At 41.6% G+C, this 24,380-nt stretch overlaps 1 protein-coding gene across 5 annotated transcripts; it reads left to right on the top strand.

Moving 5' to 3' along the window:
- Window positions 1-7,678: 7,678 nt before the first annotated feature.
- Window positions 7,679-22,093, top strand: ZNF331 (zinc finger protein 331). Of its 5 annotated transcripts, XM_084961655.1 has the most exons (5): window positions 7,704-8,678; window positions 8,900-9,938; window positions 13,292-13,374; window positions 14,939-15,065; window positions 18,294-22,093. In XM_084961655.1, exons 3-5 carry the CDS (start codon window positions 13,366-13,368, stop codon window positions 19,625-19,627), a joined length of 1,470 nt encoding a protein of 489 aa, XP_084817781.1. In that variant the 5' UTR covers window positions 7,704-8,678; window positions 8,900-9,938; window positions 13,292-13,365; the 3' UTR covers window positions 19,628-22,093. The 5 variants fall into 5 exon arrangements, with proteins under 5 accessions (XP_020952931.1, XP_020952928.1, XP_084817781.1 ...); XM_021097272.2 differs by having other exon boundaries at window positions 7,679-9,938; XM_021097269.2 differs by lacking the exon at window positions 8,900-9,938 and having other exon boundaries at window positions 7,679-7,768.
- The last annotated feature ends 2,287 nt before the right edge of the window (window positions 22,094-24,380 follow it).

Below are 24,380 nucleotides of genomic sequence, written 5' to 3' on the forward strand. Positions count from 1 at the left end.
TAGTTTGCATCTACTCATCCCAATCTCCCAGCCTGTCCTGCTTCCTCCCCTCTCCCCTTGGTATCCACAAGTCTGTTCTCTTTGTCTGTGAATCTGTTTCTGTTTCATAGCTAGGTTCATTTGTGCCATATTTTAGATTCCACATATGAGTGATACCATATGGTGTTTGTCTTTTTCTGACTTACTTCACTTGGTAGAAGAATCTCTAGTTGCATCCATGTTGCTGCAAAGGGTATTAATTCATTCTTTTTTTTTTTTTTTTTTTTTTTTTTTTAGGGATGCTCCTGTGGCATATGGAGATTCCAAGGCTAGGGGTCTAATCAGAGCTACAGCTGCCGGCCTATGCCACACCCACAGCAATGCCAGATCCGAGCCACGACTGCCATCTACACCAGAGTTCACGGCAATGCCAGATCATTAACCCACTGAGCGGGGCCAAAAACACATAGTTCCTAGTTGGATTCATTTCTGCTGCACCATGACAGGAATTCCATTCCGTTTTTAGGGATGAGTAGTATTCCATTGTATACATGTACCATATCACCTCAATCCCTTCAACTGTCAATGGACATTAAACTCAAAAGCTTTTTCACAGCAAAGAAAACCATTAAAAAAAAAAAAGACAACCTTTTGGAAGAAAATCTTTGCAAATGATGCAATTAACACTTAATCTACAAATTTTTTTTTTTTTTGTCTTTTTGCTATTTCTTTGGGCCGCTCCCGCAGCATATGGAGGTTCCCAGGCTAGGGGTCGAATCAGAGCTGCAGCCACTGGCCTACGCCAGAGCCACAGCAATGCGGGATCCAAGCCGCGTCTGCAACCTTCACCACAGCTCACAGCAACGCCGGATCCTTAAACCACTGAGCAAGGGCAGGGACTGAACCCGCAACCTCATGGTTCCTAGTCGGATTCGTTAACCACTGCGCCACGACGGGAACTCCTTAATCTACAAATTTTTTAAATTTTAAAGATTTTTTTTTTAGAAGGTTTGGTTTCACAGCAAAAACTGAAAGTACAGAAATTCCCAATACACTTCTTGCTCTGAAATGCAAAGCCTCCCTCATTATTGTCATCCCCACCAGAGGGGTATTTTAGTTACCACTGATTAATTTACGTTGATATCATAAATATGTCAAGTCCATAGTTTACCTTATGGTTCACTCTTAGGTATGTGGATTCTGTGGGTTTCTTCAAATGTGCAATGACATGTATCCATTATTATAATTTTACACAGATTATTTTATTGTCCTTAAACTCCTCTAGACTCATGATATTCCTAGCCCCATCTCTGCCAACGCCTGCCAACCATTAATATTTTACTGGCTCATTCTTAGGCTGTTACCAAAATATAATGGCATGCTGTTAAAATTGTACATTTTCTAGCCTCTTCAGATTGGCTTCTTTTACTTTGTAATATGCATGTAGGTATCTTATATATTTTTCAAGCTTTGATAATATACCTTTTTCAGTACTGAAGAGTATTCCATTCACACAATGTAGCCAGCTATATTTATCAATTCACCTACTGAAGGACACCTTGGTTGCTTTCAAGTTTTGGCAGTTTTGAATACAGATGTTATAATCTACGTACAGGTTCTTTTAGAAGTAAATTTTGTATCCCTTTCAGTGAATTTCAATGAGCACAGCTACTAAATTGCATGCTAAGAATATGTTTATTATTGTAGAAACTGCCAATCTGTCTTCCAAAGTAGCTGTCCAATTTTGCATTTCCACCAGCAATGAATGAGATTTCCTTTTGCTCCCCATCCATCATGGCATTTTTTATTGTCAAAATAAAAATTGTTGGAGTTCCCATCATGGCACAGTGGTTAATGAATCTGACTAGGGACCATGAGGTCGCGGGTTCGATCCCTGCCCTTGCTCAGTGGGTTAAGGATCTGGCATTGCCATGAGCTGTGGTGTAGGCTGCAGACACAGCTCAGATCCCGTGTTGCTGTGGCTCTGGCATAGGCCAGTAGCTATAGCTCTGACTAGACCCCTAGCTGGGGAACCTCCATCTGCCATGGGAGCAGCCCAAGAAATGGCAAAAAGACAAAAAAAAAAAAATAAGATAGTGAATGGCAAATTTTGGCAGGATTTTAAAAAGGGAATACTTATATCATATTAAATATAAATTATTGTATCCACTGTAGAAAATAATATTGAGGTTTCTATTAAAAAATTAAAAATAGAGTTACCAGCAATTCCACTCCTGGGTATATACCTGAGGAAAACAAAAGCAATAGTTCAAAAAAAAATGCAAGCACCCCAATGTTCATAGCAGCATTATTTTCAACAGCCAAAGCATAGAAACAAACTAAGTGTCCATCATAAGATAAATGGATAAGAAAATGTGGCAAATGTATTCAATGAACTATTACTTATCCATAAAAAAGAGTAAAATTTTGCCTTTTGCAACAACATGGATGAACCTGGAGGGTGTTATGCTAAGTGAAATGAGTCAGACAGGGAAAGGCAAACACTGTGTATATCACATATATGGCACAATATACTTAAAGTGAGGAAAGGGAAAAAACCTCCAACCAAGATTACCTAGCAAGGCTCTCATTCAAATTTGAAGGAGAAATCAAAAGCTTTACAGGCAAGCAAAAGCCAAGAGAATTTAGCACCAATAAACCAGCTTTGCAACAAATACTAAAGGAACCTCTCTTACATGGAAAAGAAAAGGTCACAACTAGAAAGAAAAATATTACAAATGACAAGGCTCACCAGTAAAGGCATACATATAGTAAAGGTAGGAAATCATCCATACAAAAATGTGCTATCAAGACCAGAAATCATGAGAAGAGGGTACAAATTCAGGATAGTGGATATGCATTTGCAAGTAGGAAGCCAGCAGCTTAAAACAATCGTGTGTGTGTGTGTGTGTGTGTGTGTGTGTGTGTGTGTGTGTGTGGAAAGAGAGAGAGAATCCTATATACACAGACTCCTATATCAAAGCTTCATGGTAACTGAAAACAAAAATCTAAAAGTAGATACACATACAAATAAGAAAAAGCAATCCAAGCACAACACTAAACAGTCATCAAACCACAACAGAAAAGAACAAGAGAAGGGAAGAAAAAAGACCAACAAAAACAAATCCAAAACAGTTAACAAAATGGCAGTAAAAACATACATATCAATAATTACCTTAAATGTAAATGGACCAAATGCCCCAACCAAAAGACATAGACTGGCTGAATGGATACAAAAACAAGACCCATATATATGTTGTCTTTAAGAGTCCCACTTCAGAGTTCCCGTTGTGGCATAGCAGAAACGAATCAAACTAGGAACCATGAGGTGGCGGGTTTGATCCCTGACCTTGCTCAGTGGGTTAAGGATCCAGCGTTTCCGTGAGCTGTGGTGTAGGTCATAGATGTGGCTTGGATCTGGCATTGCTATGGCTCTGGCGTAGGCCAGCAGCAACAGCTCCAATTGGACACCTAGCCTGGGAACCTCCATGTGCCACAGGTGCAGCCCTAAAAAAGAGACAAAAGGCAAAAAAAAAAAAAAAAAAAAAGAAGAATCCCACTTCAGCTCTAGGATACATACAAACTGAAAGTGAGAGGATGGAGGAAAATATTCCATCCAAATCGAAATCAAAAGAAAGCTGGAGTAGCAATACTCATATCAGACAAAAGAGACCTAAAAATAAAGAAAATTATAAGAGAAAAAGAAGGAAGTTAAATAATTATCAAATGATTAATCCAAGAACAAGATATAATAATTGTAAATATATATGCACCCAACATAATATAACCTCAATATATAAAGCAACTAATAGCATTAAAAGGAGAAATCAACAGTAACACAATAATAGCAGGAAAATTTAACACCCTGCTTGCAGCAATGGACAGATCATCTAGATGGAAAATCAACAAGGAGACGCAGGCCTTAAATGATGCATTAGACAAGCTAGACTTAACAGACATTTATAGAATATTCCATCCAAAAGCAGAAGAATGCACATTCTTCTCAAGTGCACACAGAAGATTCTCTAGGATAGATCACATTCTGGGCTACAAATCAAGTCTCCATAAATTTAAGAAAATTGAAATTATATCAAGCATCTTTCCCAACCACAACACTCTAAGACTAGAAATCAACAAGAAAAAAAAACTTCAAAAAAACACAAACACGTGGAGACTAAATAACACGCTACTAAACAACCAAAGGATCACTGACAAAATCAAAGAGGAAATTAAAAAATACCTAGAAGCAAATGACAAGTCAAAATGACAACACTTCAAAACCTATGGGATGCAGCGAAAGCATTCTCAGAGGGAAGTTTATAGCAATACAAGCCTACCTCAGGAAACAAGGAAAACCTTAAATAAATAACCTAACTTTACACCTAAAACAACTACAGAAAGAACAGACAAAACCCAGAGTTAGCAGAAGGAAAGAAATCATAAAGACCAGAGCAGAAATAAATCAAATAATAATGAGGAAAACCAGAGAAAAGATCAATGACAATAAAGGCTGATTCTTTGAAAAGACAAACAAAATTGATAAACCCTTATCCAAACTCATCTAGAAAAAAAAAGAGAGGACTCAAGTCAATAAAATAGAAATGAAAAAGACGTTACAATGGACATCACAGAAATACAAAGGATCATAAGAGACTACTACAAGCAACTGGATGCCAATAAAATAGACAACCTAGAAGAAATGGACAAATTCTTAGAAAGGTACAATCTTCTAAGACCAAACCAAGAAGAAATATAAAAGATGAACAGAGACAAATATAAGCACTGAAATTGGACATCTACATGTAAAAGAATGAAATTAGAACATTTTATCACTCCATATAAAAAAACAAGCTCCAAATGGATTAAAGAGCTAAATGTAAGACCATAAACAGTAAAATTCCTGGAAGAAAACATAGAACACTCTTTACATAAGTTGTAGCAGTCTGGGGGAGGGGGTGAATCTGCCTCCTCCAGGAAAGGAAAGAAAAGTAAAACTTTTAAATGTGACCTATTTAAACTTAGAAGCTTTGTACAGCAAAAGAAAACATCAACAGAATGAAAAGACAACCTACTGAATGGGAAAAAATATTTGCAAATGATATATCTGATAAGGGGTAATATTCTACAATATATAAACAGCTCATACAACTCAGTATCAAAAACAAAAACAAGAAACAACTCGATTAAAAATGGGCAGAAGATCTGAATAGACATTTTTCCAACGAAGACCTACAGACGGCCAAAAGTTACATGAAAAGATGCTCAACATCACTAATTATCAGGGAAATGCAAATCAAAACTACAAGAAATCACCTTACATAGCTGTCAGAACAGCTATGGTCAAAAAGACCACAGATAGCAAATACTCCCAAAGAGATGAAGAAAAGAGAACCCAAGGACACTGTTGGGAATGTAAACTGGTATAGCCATTACGGAAAACAATATGAATGTTGCCCAAAAAACTAAAAATAGAACTAACATATCATCCAGCATTTCCACTCCTGGGTATTTACCTGAGAAAACAAAAACACTAATTCAAAAAGATACATGCACCCCAAGGTCCACAGCAGCATTATTTACAATAGCCAAGATTATGGAAGCAACTTATGTGTCCATCTACAGATGCTACAGATGAATGGATTAAAAAAAGACAGTGTAATATTACTTGGCCATAAAAAAGAATGAAATTTTTGTCATTGGCAATAACATAGATGGACCTGAAGTGTACTGTGCTTAGTGAAGTAGGTCAGAGAAAGACAAATTCTGCGTTTTACCACTTAACGTGTGGAATCTAAATAATAAAACAAATTAATAAATAGAAACAGACTCACAAATATAAAGAACAAATTAGTGGGTACCAATGGGAAGGGTAATGGGAGAGGGACAGAGTGAGTTAAGAGGCAAAAACTACCATGTTTAAAACAAACAAAACGCAAGGATACTCAGTACAGCACAAGGAATATAGCCAATGTTTTAAACAACTTTAAATGGAGTATGATCTATAAAAAACATTAAATCACTATGTTGTACACCTGAAATTAATATAACATGTAGATGAACTAGAATTTTAAAAAGAAAGAAAAGGTTAAAATGGGAAATACCATCCCTACACAAAAATTCATAAACATTGAGAGTACTGTGCTATGTTAAATGCCTCTGTGTTTCACTTGGTCCCATTAGAAGTTCAGCAAAACCTTTTTTTAAAACAACTTGTGGGAGGCAGGTAAACCTCCAGCATGGAAACTGAGCTCTTTCACAGCAAAGCTGTTAATAAGATGGAACGAGATCTTAACACAAAGTTTTTCACATCACAGGAACCTTAGAAAATACATGAGTACTACTGACTCACAGTAGACAGACTTAAACTAAACTTTATAAACAGTATAAAGCGGCATAGTATACGAAAAGAGAACACTTACAGAAAGATTTCATGGCCCTCCTTATCAAAAACAATGCCTGCATCATTACTTAAGGAAACCAGGTATGTCACCCCAAAACATGCTTCTTTGACATAAAAATTACTTTGAGGGAGTTCCGGTTGTTGCTCAGCAGTAAAGAACCCAAATGGTCTCCATGAGGACTCCAGTTTGATCCCCTGCCTTTTTCAGTGGGTTAAGGATCCAGGGTTGCCATGAGCTGTGGTGTGGGTCGCAGATTCTACGTTTCTACGTTGCTATAGCTGTGACTTAGGCAGCTTCAGCTCCATTTCTACCCCTAGCCTAGGAACTTACATATGATATGGGTGCGGCCCTAAAAAGAAAAAAATAATTAAACCTTCTTTAAAAGCAGTAAACACACAAAAGAGCCCCTTCTCTGTCAAAAGGCAGAAAGTAAATTCTTTAAATGACGATAGACTGGGAGTTCCCATGTTGGCACAGCAGAAATGAATCCAACTAGGAACCATGAGGTTGTGGGTTCGATCCCTGGCCTCCCTCAGTGGGTTAAGGATCTGGTGTTGCCCTGAGCTGTGGTGTAGGTCAGCGGCAACAGCTCCAATTAGACCCCCCTCCATATGCCACGGGTGTGGCCCTAAAAATTAATTAATTAATTAATAATAAATGTAGACAGATGGCATCAGAGGACTCTCAAACAAACCTCATTACATGAAGATAAGAGTTATCAGGCCGTAATAGGTCTATCACTAGCCCGGAGCACTGTCAATACTTCACAATTCATCGTTTCTTTGTCTCAAAGGTATAAAAGCTTCCTGCTGTGGACATATCTTCAGGTTTTCATCCTCTTCTGAAAGCCCCCATGTACATGAAAGAACGTAATAAAATTTGTATGCTTTTCTCGCATTAAAAGAAGAAAAGGAGAAAAGAAATCCGAAGAGCTGGCAAAGCTCCCAGCATTTTGAAATTCCGCGGCTCTGAAACGCATTCCCTCCAAGTCTGGAGGTACAGCGCTCCTTTAGGGGTAGGGGAGACGCCTTCTGAAGGCCTTGTCTAGCGCCCCCGAGATGCGAACTACATTTCCCAGAAACCTCTGAGGCACAGCTCCACTCCTGCCTCTTGAGGGGTTGCATGCTGGGTAAGCGAGCCATTGAGTGTTCAGCTCCGCGGATCTCTGGGTTTCTAGACTACATGTCCCAGAAGGCTCTGGAGCACCGCCCCCAGTAGAAACTCGCCCAGTTGCATGCCGGAAGATGCGCTTTCTGCGCGAAGATTTTTTTTTTTTTTTTCTTTCTTTTTTTTTTTTTAAAGCTCTGGTTTCCTGGTGACGGTGTCTGGAGATAACCTCAACGCTCGCGCTCGCTCCGGACGCCCTGTTGGTTGTTAGGCCCCAAGCGGTGAGTTAGTAGCATCCCAGGAGGACACCAGCACGGAACGCGGCGGGCGACTGCGGTGAAAGAGAGGCGGAGAGGCCCGAAACAGAGCCTCGGCCTCTGGCTCCCGGGAGCGGCTGCGGAGGAAGTGCGAGTGTGTGTGTGTGTGTGTGTGTGTGTGTGTGTGTGCGCGCGCGCGCGCGGATCGGGCTCAGCCGTGTGCATAGAGCGAGACGCGCGCGTGAGCGTCGGCGAGGGAGACAGGCCGGGTACCTGTACTGGTGACGCACTTGCGCGTGAGTGTGGGCGGGGGGCGGGGGGCGCGACTCGGCGCCATCCCCGTGGCTGTGCGTCGCGTGGGCATCTGGAAGGGGGACGCGGCTAGGCTGTGACGGGCTGTGACTCGGCCACTCTGCTCTGCGTGAGTTACATGCGCGTGGGCCCTGCGTGGGTGGCGGGGCCCAGATGTGTCTCGGCGGCTGAGATGAGCCTTTGCACTTAAGTGGGATTGGCAGAGACACACACCATGTCTCTGGCGTGGGCGTCAGTTCTTGTGACAGAGTCAAGGGGTGTCTCATGGTGGTTTGTGCCATCGCTTGGCTGTGACAGGTGCAGGATTGTGTTTGGATGTGTGGCCGCGGATTGAGTGAGCACGGTTGTGTGTGACAGTGTAACCTGTAGCTCTCATGTTTCTGCTGCTCCCTCTCCCTTCACGTTCCAACCTTCTGGTCCTTGTTTGGGGACAGTGGCCCCGAATACAAGTCAAAGCCTGAACCCTGTGATGAAAATGACAAGAATGGCACAGACATAGTCGTGAGATGGCAATCTCAGAGCCATAGGTGCTTGCCATCTCAAATTCAGGTTACCTGAGTGACAGGGTGAAAAAGCCTCGGGAAGAAGATCCCCTTTTCGGATGGGAGAGGACCCTGACCAGGTAGCTGGGGGTAGAAGACAGCTACATATTTCAGAACTCCAATTATTAGAGCCTAGTCACCAGGGATCTCCGAAATTCTGAGATCTCAGTGCCCTCTTATTTCTGATTGGTTTAAGATAAGACGTGGGAACAGGTGGGGCATTGGAGGATATTTTCTGATGTAGTCTGTGCTCCAGAAAAGCCCTAGTGTCTGATTCTATCCTCTTTTAACCCCATGCCAGCTGTCTCCAGAAAAATCATCCTGGGAGTTCCTGTTGTGGCTCAGTGGAAACTAATCTGACTAGGATCCATTAGGATGCAGGTTCCATCCCTGGCCTCGCTCAGTGGGTTAAGGATCCCGTGTTGCCGTGAGCTGTGATTTAGGTTACAAATGTGGCTCAGATCCCACGTTGCTGTAGCATTGCTGTAACCCCTAGTTACAATTAGTGAGCCACTTCCAAAAGGTTACCCTTAACTGAAGGCCATGCTTTATTCAGATTGCCTTAATTTTTGCATAATGGTTTTCATCTGTTGCAGGATCCCATCCAGGACACCACATTACATTCATTGTCATGGCTCCTTAGGCTCTTCTTGGCTTTGCCAATTTCTCAGACTTGGCTTGTTTCTGATGACTTGACAGTTTTAAGAGGCTGAGTATTTTATAGGCTGCCCCTCTCTTGGAATCTGATGTTTTCTTCATGATTAGACTGGGTTTCTAGGTTTGACGGTGGAAGATCACAGAGGTAAATTACCACTTCATTACATCATGGCAAGGATACGCACTATCAACATGATTTATGATTGGTGAGGTTGAACTTGATCACCTGGCTTAGGTAGTGTTGGTTGAGGTTGAACTTGATCACCCGGCTTAGGTGGTATTGGTCAGTTTTCTCCACTCTAAAGTTACTCCTTTTTTTTCAAAGACTGTGTCACACTTGAGTGACAGCTACATATTTCAGAACCCCAGGTTCTAGAGCCTAGTCACTCTGACTCTGCTTCTGTCTTCACGTCTTTCTCTCCTCTCACACCCTCTTTATTTCCTATTAAGAAAATAGGAATTCATTTTCTAAGTTTATACCTTACACATTTTTTCTAATAATGTTGGGTGCAAAGTGAACCCTAAAGGGTCAGGTGATTTAGCAGTTGTCTGCAGGACACCGTGGCTGAAAGGGCAAACTCAATAGCAAAATTTACCCTCCCATCAAGATATAAAACTAAGCAGCGTCAAGAGGACTGTCTGGATCTACAGAGCATCACTTGGCATGTTAGTCATTTTTCCCGGTTAGTATCCCAACATCGTGGACATGTGTAGACATCAAGGAGCTGGTTTTAGTATTTGGTAGTGAAAGGAAATGAAGAGAAATTATTCAGTAAAATCACCCCAAAATGACATATTCTGAGCCTTTTCTGCAAGTTCAAGAGAAGCTTGTTTTAAAAAGAGAGAGGACCTTTATCCTTGGAAGAGTCTAACCGTCGCTTAATAAATTTAAGAGAAATGCTCACATATTTATATATGTCAATGCATGGCTGTTGTTTAAACACCTAGCGTGGTATACATAAACAAAAAGAAGAAAATCGAGTTCCCATCATGGATCAGCAGTTAATGAACCCAACTAGTATCCATGAGGATGCAGGTTCAATCCCAGGCCTCACTCACAGGGTTAAGGATCCTGTGTTGCCGTGAGCTGTGGTGAAGGTCACAGACGAGGCTCGAATCCCACGTTGCTGTGGCCATGGCATAGGCCAGCGGCTACAGGTTTGATTTAATCCCTAGCCTGGGAACTTCCGTATGCCACTGGTGCAGCCCTAAAAAAAAACAGAAACAAAAAAAAGGAAGAAAAATCAAGATTTAAGGGTGTGTCGGGACTCCCAAGACCACCATGAGGCTCAGTGATTCTCTAGATAGTGATTCAACATATCATTCTGGAGTTCCCGTCGTAGCGCAGTGGTTAACGAATCCGACTAGGAATCATGAGGTTGCGGGTTCTATCCCTGGCCTTGCTCAGTGGGTTGACGATCTGGCATTGCCCTGAGCTGTGGTGTAGGTTGCAGAGGCAACTCAGATCCCACATTGCTGTGGCTCTGGCATAGGTCGGCAGCTACAGCTCCGATTTGACCCCTAGCCTGGGAACCTCCATATGTCTCGGGAGCAGCCCAAGAAATGGCAAAAAGATAAAAAACAAACAAAAAAACAAAAAAAAAACATATCATTCTTCTCTTGGCTAAGACATATTACAATGATAGGGTACACACAGCAAGTCAGCGAAGGATAAGACATATGGGAGGAAACCAGGCCCAAGCTTCCACAAATCCTCTCCCAGTGCAGGCACCAGGATGTGCTTAATTCTGCCTGTGACAAGTTACAACAACATATGTGCCTTGTTGTCTACCAGGGCAGCTCTCCTGAGCCCCTAAGTTTTTACTAGGGTTTTTACTGAGGAGTCTGTCACATAGGCACCTGCTGCCCAGCATGTACCCAAATTCCAGACTCTTAGAGGAAGGCGCATGTTCAGCATGAACCACATCATTTGTACACACACAAACACAAAAAAAGTTAAGAACAGTAAGCCACTCTTATCAGAGAACAGTTGGAACACTCTGGAAATCCAGCTAAGGGTCAGTCCTGAAGGGAGGCCTAATATCCTTAGTTATCCTGTCCACAGTTTCAGACCCATTCTGTTACCTCTTTTTTGCACCTGGGGTATATCCTTCCAGACTTTTTCTGTTTCTTTAGTTCCATTTTGTGTATTTCTGTTTGTGTTTTATGTTTTGTGTACATGTGTATCTCTATACCCATTCATATATTTTGGAGTTCCCACTGTGACACAATGGGATCAGCAGCATCTCTGGAGCATCAGGACGCAGGTTTGATCCCCAGCCCCGCACAGTGGATTAAGGATGCTGTGGTGTAGGTCGCAACTATGGCTCAGATCTGACCCCCGGCCCGGGAACTCCATGTGCACCGGGTAACCAGAAAAAAGAATGTGTCTTGTGTGTGTATGTATATATATTTAGATACAGATATCTCCATATATGTGTTATATATATGTATGTATATATATTCTCATATAGGCCATTGCAACCGTATTAGCATAACTTCTTGTTTCAGTAGACTGATTTTCCTACTGACCGTGTATCTGAAATGTTTTTGATGTCTTCAAGTATTTCTTCCACTTTAGCATTAAAGTGTCAATGTTAGTATCAATGTTTACACAGTCGACTTTCCCAGACTCACAGTGCTGAATGCTGCCTGGGCAGTTCCTTCTCTACCCTGTCCACCTGCCATGTCTTGACTGACGTCACCCTGTCTTGAGGTCAGAAGAGCTTCAAGTTTGCATGACGCAGCCCCTCTCCATCCTGGATGGTGTGACCGAAGGGAGCAGGATGTGCTCAGAGGGAGACTAAGCACCCTGAGCACACCCAGGCTCAGTCTAGGTCAAGTCTCTCTGCCCAGAGTTCTCCAGCCTCAAGCAGTGAGGTCTGAGGGCACAGTCTTCACACAAGGCCACCCTCAGTTCTGACACCAACTCCAAGTTCAGGAGTTTCCCTAAACCACCCTCAGGCTTAATAATTCAGGACTAAAGGACTCATGGAGAGCTCTGCCACTCACGGTTACAGTTAATTAAAGGGAAGGGAAACAGATTAACATCAGCCAAGGAGACAGGTACACAAGATGAGGTCCAGGGGGCTCCCATCATGGTGTCTTCTCCTCTTAAAATCAGGACTTGATATTCTTCCAACATCAACATGTGACAATACATTCAGAGTATTGCCACCCAGAGAAGTACACCTGAGCTCTGAGTGTCCAGAGTTTTCACTGGGGCTTCGTCACTAGGCATGACTGATTGAGAAGTTGCCCAGATATTAATGTCAGTCTCCAAGACAACTGGCATCCCCTGACCCAAACCCTCCCCACACCTTTCTGATGTGGCCAGCTCCCAGCCTAAGATGCAGCATGGATCACCCCTACCCAAAGCAAAGACTGTCCCCTCAGGTGTGACGTAGACTACCTCTCAGCAGCTGAGAGCAAAGGCCACACTTCTCTTTGATCAAGGCCAAATTTTTTTTTTTTCTTTTTATGGCCACACCTGCGGCATATGGAAGTTCCCAGGCTAGGATTTGAATCAGAGCTACAGCTGCCAGCCACAGCCACATGGGATCTGAGCCACAGCTGCGACCTACACCACAGCTCACAGCAACGCCGGATCCTTAACTCACTGAGCAAGACCAAGGATCGAACCCACATCCTCATGGATACTAGTCGGGTTCATTACCACTGAGCCATGATGAGAACGTCCAAGGCCAAATTCTTAATCTGTATCTCCCCCTGCAGGGAACTGGCCAGGAAGCCTCCTGCTAAAATGACTGAGTCTCATTTCAAGGCAAAGAATGAAAGCTCCTCTGCCCTGTCTGTGCAGCTGGCTTTCCTAGAGTTTTAAGGAGAGCTTGTTGTTTGGTTTTGTTTTTTCCCAGAATCCTTTTAATCTTCTCCAGATGGATTTTGTTTATGTGCAAGCCTTGTTGAAGGAGAAGCTGGAAGTTCCTTGGAAGCAAAGACGGAGGAGCAAAAAGGTTATACTAAGTCATTTTGAGGCCAAGGTTACTTATTTTAATGCCTCCTTTTCCTCATTTAGATCTGGCTTCTCTGGACTTTGTGCCTACAAAGGAAACCCCAAGAGTACTGTTCAGTTCTTGAATTCTGAAAACCATGGCCCACGTAAGTATGTCTTTCTCTTTCCTTCTTGAACTGTGGTATTCAGGTCCTGTGGCTTCTCCTGTAAAATACCATGAAGCCTCCTGCCCAAGCAAGTCCCATCTAAGTACCTACTTCCCAGCTCTTCCTTTCCCAGAGAATGACAATGCCACATAGCCTGGTGCCCCCCTTTGTGGCTGATGATCGGTATCTTAACCCACGAACTAATTATTCAGTATCTCCTATGTGCTCTCTTTTTTTGTCAAGAATAATTGGAACAATGGAAGCAGAAACTACTGGGAGAAAATTTGAGTCAGATCTACGGTGTGATGTGTCAGAGATGTTGGTCCTATTTGACCAGACGAGGAAACCCAAATTCCTCACTCCTTTCCACTGATCTGTTTCCCAGGCAGATAAACAAGAATGTTCATCTTCTTTGGTCTCAGTGTAAAGCTCATGCTTTACAAAGCTTTTAGAATTGGACAGAGCTGGGATGAGGGCCTGTGGACTTAAAGATCATGCTCTTACCCAGAGACTCAGGAGATAAACTTTGTTGTTGAGCAGACCTGTCTTTATGCTTCTGAATCTTAGATATCAGTTTCCTCTAAATCAGGAACAAAGAGGAATTTGGGAGTAAAATATACCTACTATTATATATAAAATAGATAAACAACAGGGACCTACTATATAGTGCCCCGCGCTATACTCAATATTTTGTAATAACCTATGTGGGAAGAGAATTTGAAGAAGAATATATATGTATATGAGTATACATTTGTATTATACATGTAACTGAAAAGCTTTGCTGTGCACCTGAAACGAATACAACATTGTAACTCAGCTATACTCCAATAAAATTAAATTTTAAAAAAAGAAACACAGATTTTTAAAAAGCCAGTAAAAGATAAGTAAATAAATAATTAGGAATGAAGAAAAGGCATCGCTAGTGGATGATAACAGGTAAGGTCATTTCATACAAACGTGATAAATGATCATATACTCCTGGGATCGGGGGAAACCTTAGACTTAGGTTTTGCTCAACTGAAGTATAAAACTATAATCATTAAATCTAATCCATCCATGTGATGGAATAAAAACATGCTTTTGTCATTACAAAGGCAGGCTCCTTAAAAGATAACCTGGCAGAATGATGAACCCGAGGCTCGAACGCAATCAAACAGAAAATCAAAAGGATCCAATTTTCTAGATATTATATGACATTTGGGAAACAAACCCAGGCATTTTTTCCTTTCCCCTTAAATAGAAGATGCTATAGGAATCCACACTTGCTGAGAGCTTATGAGGCAGGCACGGAGTAGGGTCTGGCTTGTGATTGGGAGGAAAACTGGGATTGTTTTATCCGCTTCCTGAGAAGCTGGCATGATTAAGAATTCTGCAGGGTGTAGGTAGTTTTTCCTGAAGTAGTAGGGGTTCAGCTTCAACCAGTCACGTCCCACTGGCCCCTCCCCACAGGCTTTCAGTCCACTCATCATACCCAGCCCTGGGAGGGATAGCGTAGCATTCCCTCTCCTCCATCTCAAAACTCTGTCCTGCCATTTCATCAGGGACATGGGGTTTGTGTTTTCAGGGTTTGGTGACATTCTCAGATGTGGCCATAGACTTCTCCCAGGAGGAGTGGGCATGTCTGGACTCTACGCAGAGAGACCTGTACTGGGACGTGATGTTGGAGAACTACAGTAACTTGGTCTCACTAGGTAAGTTGCCTGCCTCACCTAACCTACTCCAAGCTCCCTCCACTGTGAACTTCAGGACTGCCTTTCAGGGAACTAGTTGAAGGAGTTCCTGTTGTGGCTCAGTGGAAACGATCCCAACTAGTATTCATGAAGATGTGGATTGGATCCCTGGCCTCACTCAGTGGGTTAAGGATATGCATTGCCATGAGCTGTGGTGTAGGTCGCAGATGTGGCTTGGATCTGGCATTGCTGTGCTGTGGCGTAGGCCAGTAGCTACAGCTCCAATTCAGCCCAAAGCCTGGGAACTTCCATGTACCATGGCTGCAGCCCTAAAAAGGAAGAGAAAAAAACAAAGAAAAGAAACTAGTTGAATTTCTTTCTTCTTGCACCCAAGGGATGTTTTGAGCTTTGGCATTACACATAACACACCCTCATCTCCTCATCCATCGGTGATCTTCCCACCTGTCCGGGCCCTCCACTATTCCTTAGCGACCAAAGGATGAATTAGAATTATTTAATTTATTCAAATAAAAGTATTTACTTTATTTCATGACCATCTTCAAAGAAACCAAGCTTCATGCTGTGGTCTTATGTTTACACCTGAACTGTTGGTGATGGTACTTTGGGGACCCACATTTAGAGAAAATAGCTTAATATGGAGACTAATTTTCTCTGGTAAACCAGCCTGTATGCTTGATTTAGAAGTGGACTGAACAAACAGAATTCATGTAAAATTAAACTGAGCGTATTCTATTCCCTATACATTGTTCCTGAAGTGAGGTTTAAAGTTACAACCTATGGGAGTTCCTGTCGTGGCGCAGTGGTTAACGAATCCTACTAGGAACCATGAGGTTGCGGGTTCGGTCCCTGCCCTTGCTCAGTGGGTTAACGATCCGGCGTTGCCATGAGCTGTGGTGTAGGTTGCAGACGCGGCTCGGATCCCGCGTTGCTGTGGCTCTGGCGTAGGCCGGTGGCTACAGCTCCGTTTCAACCCCTAGCCTGGGAACCTCCATATGCCGCGGGAGCGGCCCAAGAAATAGCAACAACAACAACAACAGCAAAAGACAAAAGACAAAAAATAAATAAATAAATAAAGTTACAACCTATGAATTCTGAGTTAAACAGGGGATAAGTAAATTTCTCATTTTTCTGTTTGTAATAATAAGCACAATACAAATGGCTAACACTGTGCTTCCTCTAAACCAGAAGCCATTGTGAGCATGTGTGCCTGTGTATGTATAAATACATTTCATTTAATTCCTGTAAGTTTATAAAATAGATTATTATGTCTAATTCGTAGATGAGTATACTGGGCCATAAAGTGACATGGCCAGTCAAGGAGACAGAGGCATTACCTGAACCTAAGAATTCTGGCCCCAGAAGCCATACTCTCAACTGCCATGTTCTACTTGCCTCCAGAAGTTTGACAGAAGACCTTCTCCCACCTATCTGGTTTCTTCTTTGTCCTTCAATCCTTTCTCTTTTCTGAAGTTTTTATCATTTTGACATTTAGGTTGTTAAAATTTGACTAAGGCTCAATCAAAAAACCTTGTGCCAACAGTATTTCCTAAGTTCTGCATCATGTGGTTTTTTGTTTTTGTTTTTGTTTGAAAGCAGGACATCTCATTTGTCTTACAGAAGCAAAGGAGAGAGCTTTAATGTTTGAGGAGGAAAGACAAGATAGTGCAGCGGAGAGTGACAGGCAGCCTGGCTAGCTCAAGCCATCATTACTATAAGTGGCCAGGCTGGGCAGGGAGCAGCTTACCCCTGAGGTGTTTGGAGGGCTCCCTACAAAGGTCCCAAGACCTCTGCAGAAGGCCTTGACCTTCACCACTTGAACTCTGACTTCACCCCATTCCTCTCTCAATGTGTTTTCCACCTCATGTCTCACCCTATTGAGTAGCAAGGTCATAGAAAACAGAACCCTATGCCATTCGTAGTTTCTGAAAGGTGGTTGTTATCCTAGCTTCACGTGCTTTCTTCCTTTTTATCTATTTCTTGGCAGTACTGCTTCCTGGCTGCTCTGTTCTTCCATCATGAAGCAGTATCTGCTTGTGTCTCTTTTTGTGCTGTTAGCAGTCACTGACACTCAGTGCCTAAATTCACTATTTCTTCAGGGTTTCTAAATGTGATATACTGTCATTGCCTCTTTATTTATTGAAAGAGAAGCTGTGGTCCATTTGTTAATTTGTTGTTTAGTCGAACTGTCCATATTGGATAAGAAAGATAAAAACTTTGTTCTTTAAAGAAGAAAAAGTATTAGTTTTTAATAATAAAGGGCTGGTTTCCTAGCATGCTCCAAAGTTGGTCATTGAACATTTTTTAGTATCTTTATGAATTCATGACTTTACAGATGTTTGATGTTTTGTAGTTCCTTGAGTTAGCATACTTATTGATGCTCAGATTTTTCTAAGCATTTCCTTACAACTGTTTCACAATTTTTATCATTAAATTTAATTCCACACATTATATTTTTTGGTTGCTTTTGAATGTTAGATCTTTGTATCCAGAATTACTTTTTTTGTTTGTTTGTTTGCCATTTCTAGGGCCGCTTCCATGGCATATGGAGGTTCCCATGCTAGGGGTCTGATAGGAGCTGTAGCTGCCGGCCTACACCACAGCCACAGCAATGCAGGCTCTGAGCCACATCTGCAACCTACACCACAGCTCACGGCAACGCCAGATCCTTAACCCACTGAGCAAGGTCAGGGATTGAACCTGCAACCTCATGGTTCCTAGTCGGATTTGTTAACCACTGCACCACAACGGGAACTGCTATCCAGAATTACTTTTAATGATATTATCTGTGTATGTGCATTTGTGTGTGTGTGTGTGTGTGTGTGTGTGTGTGTGTGTGTACACATAACTATCCAACTTTATATTTGTTTTTTACAGTAATTATATATATTTGATTTTCCAGGTTTGTCATCACATCTACAAATTGTACTCTTTTTTCATCTTCATTTTTTGAGATTTATCCCTCTAATTTCTTGTGTTTGTTTCAGCTGATAGGAAATAGTAAGGTTAATGGTGCCTTTTTAGTTTGACTTTAGCAGGACTGTCTCCAGTGTTTCCTCATTAAGTACTGTGATGCTCAATGTGGAATCTATATTTTAATGAACCCTAGGTGATTCATATTTATCCCACTAGAAAAGTTTTATATCTGTTAGATAAATTTTTGGTGATTAGGTTGCTTTTGTTTTCTTAAAAAGAAAATATGTTGGGGTTTTGTGTTTTTTTTTTTTTCAGAGTTGGAATCACCATATGAGACCAAGACTTTACCTAGACAAAAGGGCATTTATGAGATGAATTTTTCCAAACGGAACTCAGGTGGAAAAAGTAAATCCCTTGGCCTTAACTGGATGTGTGAAGGTGAGTTTGAAGGACCACAGGCCCCTCAAGAGGGATATGTCAGTCAAATGATAATCAACTGTGGGAAAACACCCACTTATAGAGAAAATACCACTGTCCGAACCCATCAGAGACCTCATAATAGGGAAAACTCCTATGAATGTAAAGAATGTGGAAAGGCCTTTAGTCGTGGCTACCAACTTACTCAACATCAGAAAATTCACACAGGTGAGAAACCCTATGAATGTAAAGAATGTAAAAAGGCTTTCCGTTGGGGTAATCAACTTACTCAGCACCAGAAAATTCACACTGGTGAGAAACCTTATGAATGTAAGGACTGCGGGAAGGCCTTTCGATGGGGTTCAAGCCTTGTTATTCATAAGAGAATTCATACAGGTGAAAAGCCCTATGAGTGTAAAGACTGTGGGAAGGCCTTCAGACGTGGCGATGAACTCACTCAGCATCAGAGATTTCACACTGGTGAGAAGGACTATGAATGCAAAGATTGCGGCAAGACCTTTAGCCGAGTATATAAACTAATTCAGCATAAGAGAATTCACAGTGGTGAGAAGCCCTATGAATGTAAAGACTGTGGGAAGGCATTTATCTGTGGTTCAAGCCTCGTTCAACATAAGAGAATTCACACCGGTGAGAAGCCCTATGAATGCCAAGAATGTGGGAAGGCCTTTACTCGTGTCAATTATCTCACTCAGCATCAGAAAATTCACACTGGTGAAAAACCTCATGAATGCAAGGAATGTGGGAAGGCCTTTCGTTGGGGTTCAAGTCTCGTGAAACACGAGAGAATTCATACGGGTGAGAAGCCATATAAATGTACCGAATGTGGGAAGGCCTTTAACTGTGGCTATCACCTTACTCAGCATGAGAGAATTCACACTGGTGAAACGCCTTACAAGTGTAAGGAATGTGGAAAGGCCTTTATTTATGGGTCAAGCCTTGTCAAACATGAGCGAATTCATACAGGGGAGAAACCCTATGAGTGTAAAGAATGTGGGAAAGCCTTCAGTCATGGCCATCAACTTACACAGCATCAGAAAATTCATGCTGGTGAGAAACCCTCTGAGTGTAAGGAATATGGAAAGGCATGTACCCATGTAAGCCATCTTCAAGAACAGAGAATCCATACTGTTGGAAAACCTTTTGTGTACAAAGAATGTATAGAGGCCCCTGTTCAACATTCATTTCTTCCACAGCATGAGGAAAATGCGTGATAAAATTTAACATAAGAAAGCCTTTATGGGTCAGTCTTCTGCTTATAGAATATCAAAAGTCATATTAGAGGTGAATTTGGAAAATGGAAAAACCACTTTTTCTTATTGACCACAAACTACTCAGTGTAGGTGATTTTTTTACTGGATAGGTCAGTTTCATGAATGCATAGAAACTTACCAATACCATTTCATCTCTGTCGTACTTCAGATTTGTTCTAGGGTACAACTCTGCTTACAGAACATATGAGGGAGAGCCATTCATCATGGTATGTACCCAACCTGTTATCATCACTATCCCACCTCCTTACTCCCTGTAAGACACTGGGGAAATTAGCTATGACCCCATGTGCATTATTTGTGAAATGGGGATGATCACACCTACCTAATACTGCTGTTGTGATTAAATGAGTTTGGTTCATGTAAACTTCTTGAACGTGTATCTGGAATATTGTGTAAGCTCAATAAATGTTAGCTGTTGTTCCTGTTACCATTAGCATTGCTATTAGTGAATTGTTACAAGACCCCCTTTGGGTGCAATGAGTTGAGAAAAGACTATCAAACTTTTAGAAGAAAATATAGGAGATTATTGTCACAACCTTGGAGTATGCAGCATTTCCTAGTAAACAGAAGACCCTAAATATAAAATAAAAGTTATTAACTGGACTTGGTCAAAAATATGAAGTTCTGGTCATCAAATGACACCATGAAAGTGGTAAAAAAGCAAGACACAGACTGGGAGAAGATATTTACATAAACCTGGCAAAAGATTCACATAGAAAGGATGAAGAATCCTTCAAGTCAATAATAAAACAACAAATCAGTTAAAAGATGAGGGGGAGAAACTTACATAAATCCTTAAGATCACCAAATGGCCAGTGGGTGAAGATATGTTTAAACATCATTACTCTTGGAGTTCCCGTCGTGGCGCAGTGGTTAATGAATCCGACTAGGAACCATGAGGTTGCGGGTTCGGTCCCTGCCCTTGCTCAGTGGGTTAACGATCCGGCGTTGCCGTGAGCTATGGTGTAGGTTGCAGACGCGGCTCAGATCCCGCATTGCTGTGGCTCTGGCGTAGGCCGGTGGCTACAACTCTGATTCAACCCCTAGCCTGGGAACCTCCATATGCCGCGGGAGCGGCCCAAGAAATAGCAACAACAACAGCAGCAAAAGACAAAAGACAAAAAAAATAAAAAAATAAACATCATTACTCTTCAGGGATATGCAAAGTAAAATCACCATGTGATGTCACTGGACACTCACCAGAGTGGCTAACATTAAAACTATGTATGAGCCGGTGTCTTTGTTGGATGTTCAAACATGACCTGTTCAAGACGGAAAGGAACCAGCACACTGAACCTCACCAAATCCTGTAGGTCCCACAGCAGAGATGAGGAGGCGATGCTCAGGGGAGGCCAATGGATTTGTCCTGAGGAAGGGGCCATGGCCCAAGATCAAGTCCTGAGAGAGTTGAGGGAGCAATTGGATTCATTAGGGACCTGAACTGACTTAAGAGGTTCAGTTCTAGAGTGAAGGCAGTAGGTTGTCTTGGGGAAGGAACTTGAGCCTACCATTGGGAATCTGAGAGGATGGGTGGGGGAGGACTAGAGCCCGTAGGAGTGAGTTTGAAAAGCTGGAGAAGGGGCTAATGGAGGGCCTGGTGCATGGAGAAGGAATGACTAGAATCCAGACAGGTCCTGGGAGACTGGAGAAAAGGAGAGAGTTCAGGAGGGGAGAGCCTTTGAGAGCTGGAGGACTTGAATGCTATGGATGAAGAAGGCCTGAGAGAGATAGGATGGGTGCTAAAGCCAGTAGGAGTGCCGTAACATGGGGGATGGCAGTGTAGTTAGAGCCCAGAGGAGTACCCTCTGAAGGCTGCCAGAGGATCCAGAATCAGCTTGAAGTAGGGCCTGTATTTGGTTTATCTTAGGATTGGCATCAACTTTCAATTAAAGTATACTTTGTGTATACCTTAGTGATAGGGTTGGGTTAAGGATTTGGATCCTCTGGTTGGGGAGGGAATGAGAGAACATAGAACATGTTCAAGGGGAAAGATGCCAAACTTACACAGATCATTCCACCAACAACAGGAATACATATAGAACTTTCTCCAGGATAAACCCTATGTTAGGCCACAAAATAAATCTCAACTAATTGAAAAGATTGAAATATGACTACAGTGTAATGACACTAGAAATCAACAGAAAGAAAAAAACAAAACATGGAAATTAAACCACACACTCTTAAGCAGCAGATGGGTCAAAGGAAACATTATAAGGGAAATCAGAAAATACATAGGAGTGAAAAATCAAACCAGAACTTATAAGATGCAGTGAAAGCCATACTCAGAAGACAATTTATAGCAGTAAATGCCTACATCCAAAAAAACTTCAGATCAGTAAACTAACTTGAATGGTAAGAAGCTAGAAAAAAGAGCAAACTAAGCCAAGAGCAACAGAAAGAAGAAAACAACGGGCAGTAGAGTGGAGAAAAGTGAAATAGATATATAGATATATATATGTATTTTTTTAATGACACAAAGAACCAATGGAACCAAAAATTGGTTCTTTGAAAAGATCTACAAAATGGGCAAAGCTTTAACTAGACTGACCAAGAAAAATATGTAATACGAAGAGAAGTCAAAGATCACTGGAGATGTCTCCAACCTCTTCTGGGTGTGTGTGACTAAGGTGAAAAATCACAAAAGCAAAGGAACTTGAACACATTGACATTGCAAGTAAGCAGACTAAACCTGAGTATGTTCAGGCACACCAGACCAGAGTTTGCCCCAGTTTTTCTGTTGAGGGGAAAGTAGTAAATACTTTAGGTTTTGCAAGCTATGTATGCTCATGGCCACATTTTTTTTTTTTTTTTTTTGCTTTGTAGGGCCGCACCCAGCAGCATATGGAGGTTCTCAGGCTAAGGGTCCAATCAGAGCTGCAGCTGCCAGCCTACACCACAGCCACAGCAACATGGGATCCGAGCTGCATCTGCAACCTACACCACAGCTTACGGTTGCAATGCCAGACCCTTAACCCACTGAGTGAGGCCAGGGATCGAACCCTCATTCTCATGGATCCTAGTCGGGTTGGTTAACCACTGAGCCATGATGGGAACTCCACACATATTCCTCTTTATTAATTTTTTTTTACGAACTTTAAAGAATAAAAACCACTCAGCCTCTAGACTGTACACAATCAGGGCCACAGGCAAGATTTGATCCCTGACCAGATTTTACCTGACCACTGCTCTAAACCAATAGGTAAGCATAGAAGAAAATTCTAGATCAGCATTATCCTGTATGGTAACAAAGAGCCACATACACTCTTGAGCACTTGAAATATGGCCAGGTGGTAAAGTCAACGTAAAATACACAGATTTGAAGACTATTCAGAAATTTAAAAGGTAAAATATCTCAATAATTTTTATATTAAATGTTGAAGTAACATTTTGGATGTTTTGAGCTAAATAAAATATATTATTAAAATTACTTTTGTGTATTTTTGCTTTTTTAATGTGATGCTAGGAAAATTTTAATTAGGTGTATGGATGTCATTATACTTGTATGGACAGCATTCCTCTACTGCAGTTCGGCAACATTTGTCAAAACTTTTATTTTAGGAACTTGCTTTAGATTAATTTTTTTATTAATGATTTTTATTTTCAATTTTTTCTGTCAATTTCTTCTGTGTAGCAAAGTGACCCAGTCACATCTATACATTCTTTTTCTCACATTATCCTACATCATGTTCCATCATAAGTGACTAGTATAGTTCCCTGTGCTGTACAGCAGGAACATTTGTCAAAAATTTTAAATGTGTATGTCTTTGACTGAACATTCCGACTTAAAGAATATACTATGTTATGGGTTTAATTAAAATTTTTCCTAGAAATTCTGTGTGGCACAGTGGGTTAAACAAAAATTCTTATTAAAGTGGGTATTGAATTTCCCAATGTTGCTCAGCAGTAACAAACCCAACTAGTATCCACGAGGAAGCCATTTCAATCCCTGGCCCCACTCAGTGGGTAAAGGATCCAGCGTTGCCATGAGCTGCAGTGTAGGTCACAGATGCAGCTTGTATCTGACATGGCTGTGGTTGTGGCTGTGGCGTAGGCCAGCAGCTGCAGCTCTGATTCAACCCCTAGCCTGGGAACTTCCATATCCCACTGATGCAGCCCTAGAAAGAAAAAGTGGGTATAGAGGCAATATGTCTCGACCTAATAAAAGCCATATATGATAAGCCTTCAGCTAACATCAGTTACTCAACAGTGAAAAAGCTGAAGCCATTTCCTTTAAAATCGGGAACAAGGCAAGAATGCCCATTTTCATCACTTTTTTTAAACACAGTATTGGAAGTCCTAGCCACAACAATCAGATAAGAAATAAAAGGAATCTGAGTTGAAAAGGAAGAAGTAAAACTGTTACTATTTGCAGGTGACACAGCACTATACATAGAAAATCCTAAAGAGAGCTCATCAATAAATTCAGTAAAGTTGCTGAATATAAAATTAATATACATGGGAGTTACCATCTTGGCTCAGTGGAAACGAATCTGACTAGTATCTGTGAAGATGCAGGTTCAATCCCTGGTCTTGCTCAGTTGGTTAAGTATCCAGTGTTGTCATAAGCTGTGGTGTAGGTTGCAGACATGACTCAGATCTGGCATTGCTGTGGCCGTGGCATAGGCTGGCGGCTACAGCTCTGATTCGACCCCTAGCCTGGGAACCTCCATATGCTGTGGGTGCAGCCATTTAA

Source organism: Sus scrofa, chromosome 6 (genome assembly GCF_054392235.1).
Source record: "Sus scrofa isolate SSC_HxYL_T2T_F1_AM1 chromosome 6, Sscrofa_HxYL_maternal_Yorkshire_Landrace_v2.0, whole genome shotgun sequence".
NCBI lineage: Eukaryota > Metazoa > Chordata > Mammalia > Artiodactyla > Suidae > Sus > Sus scrofa.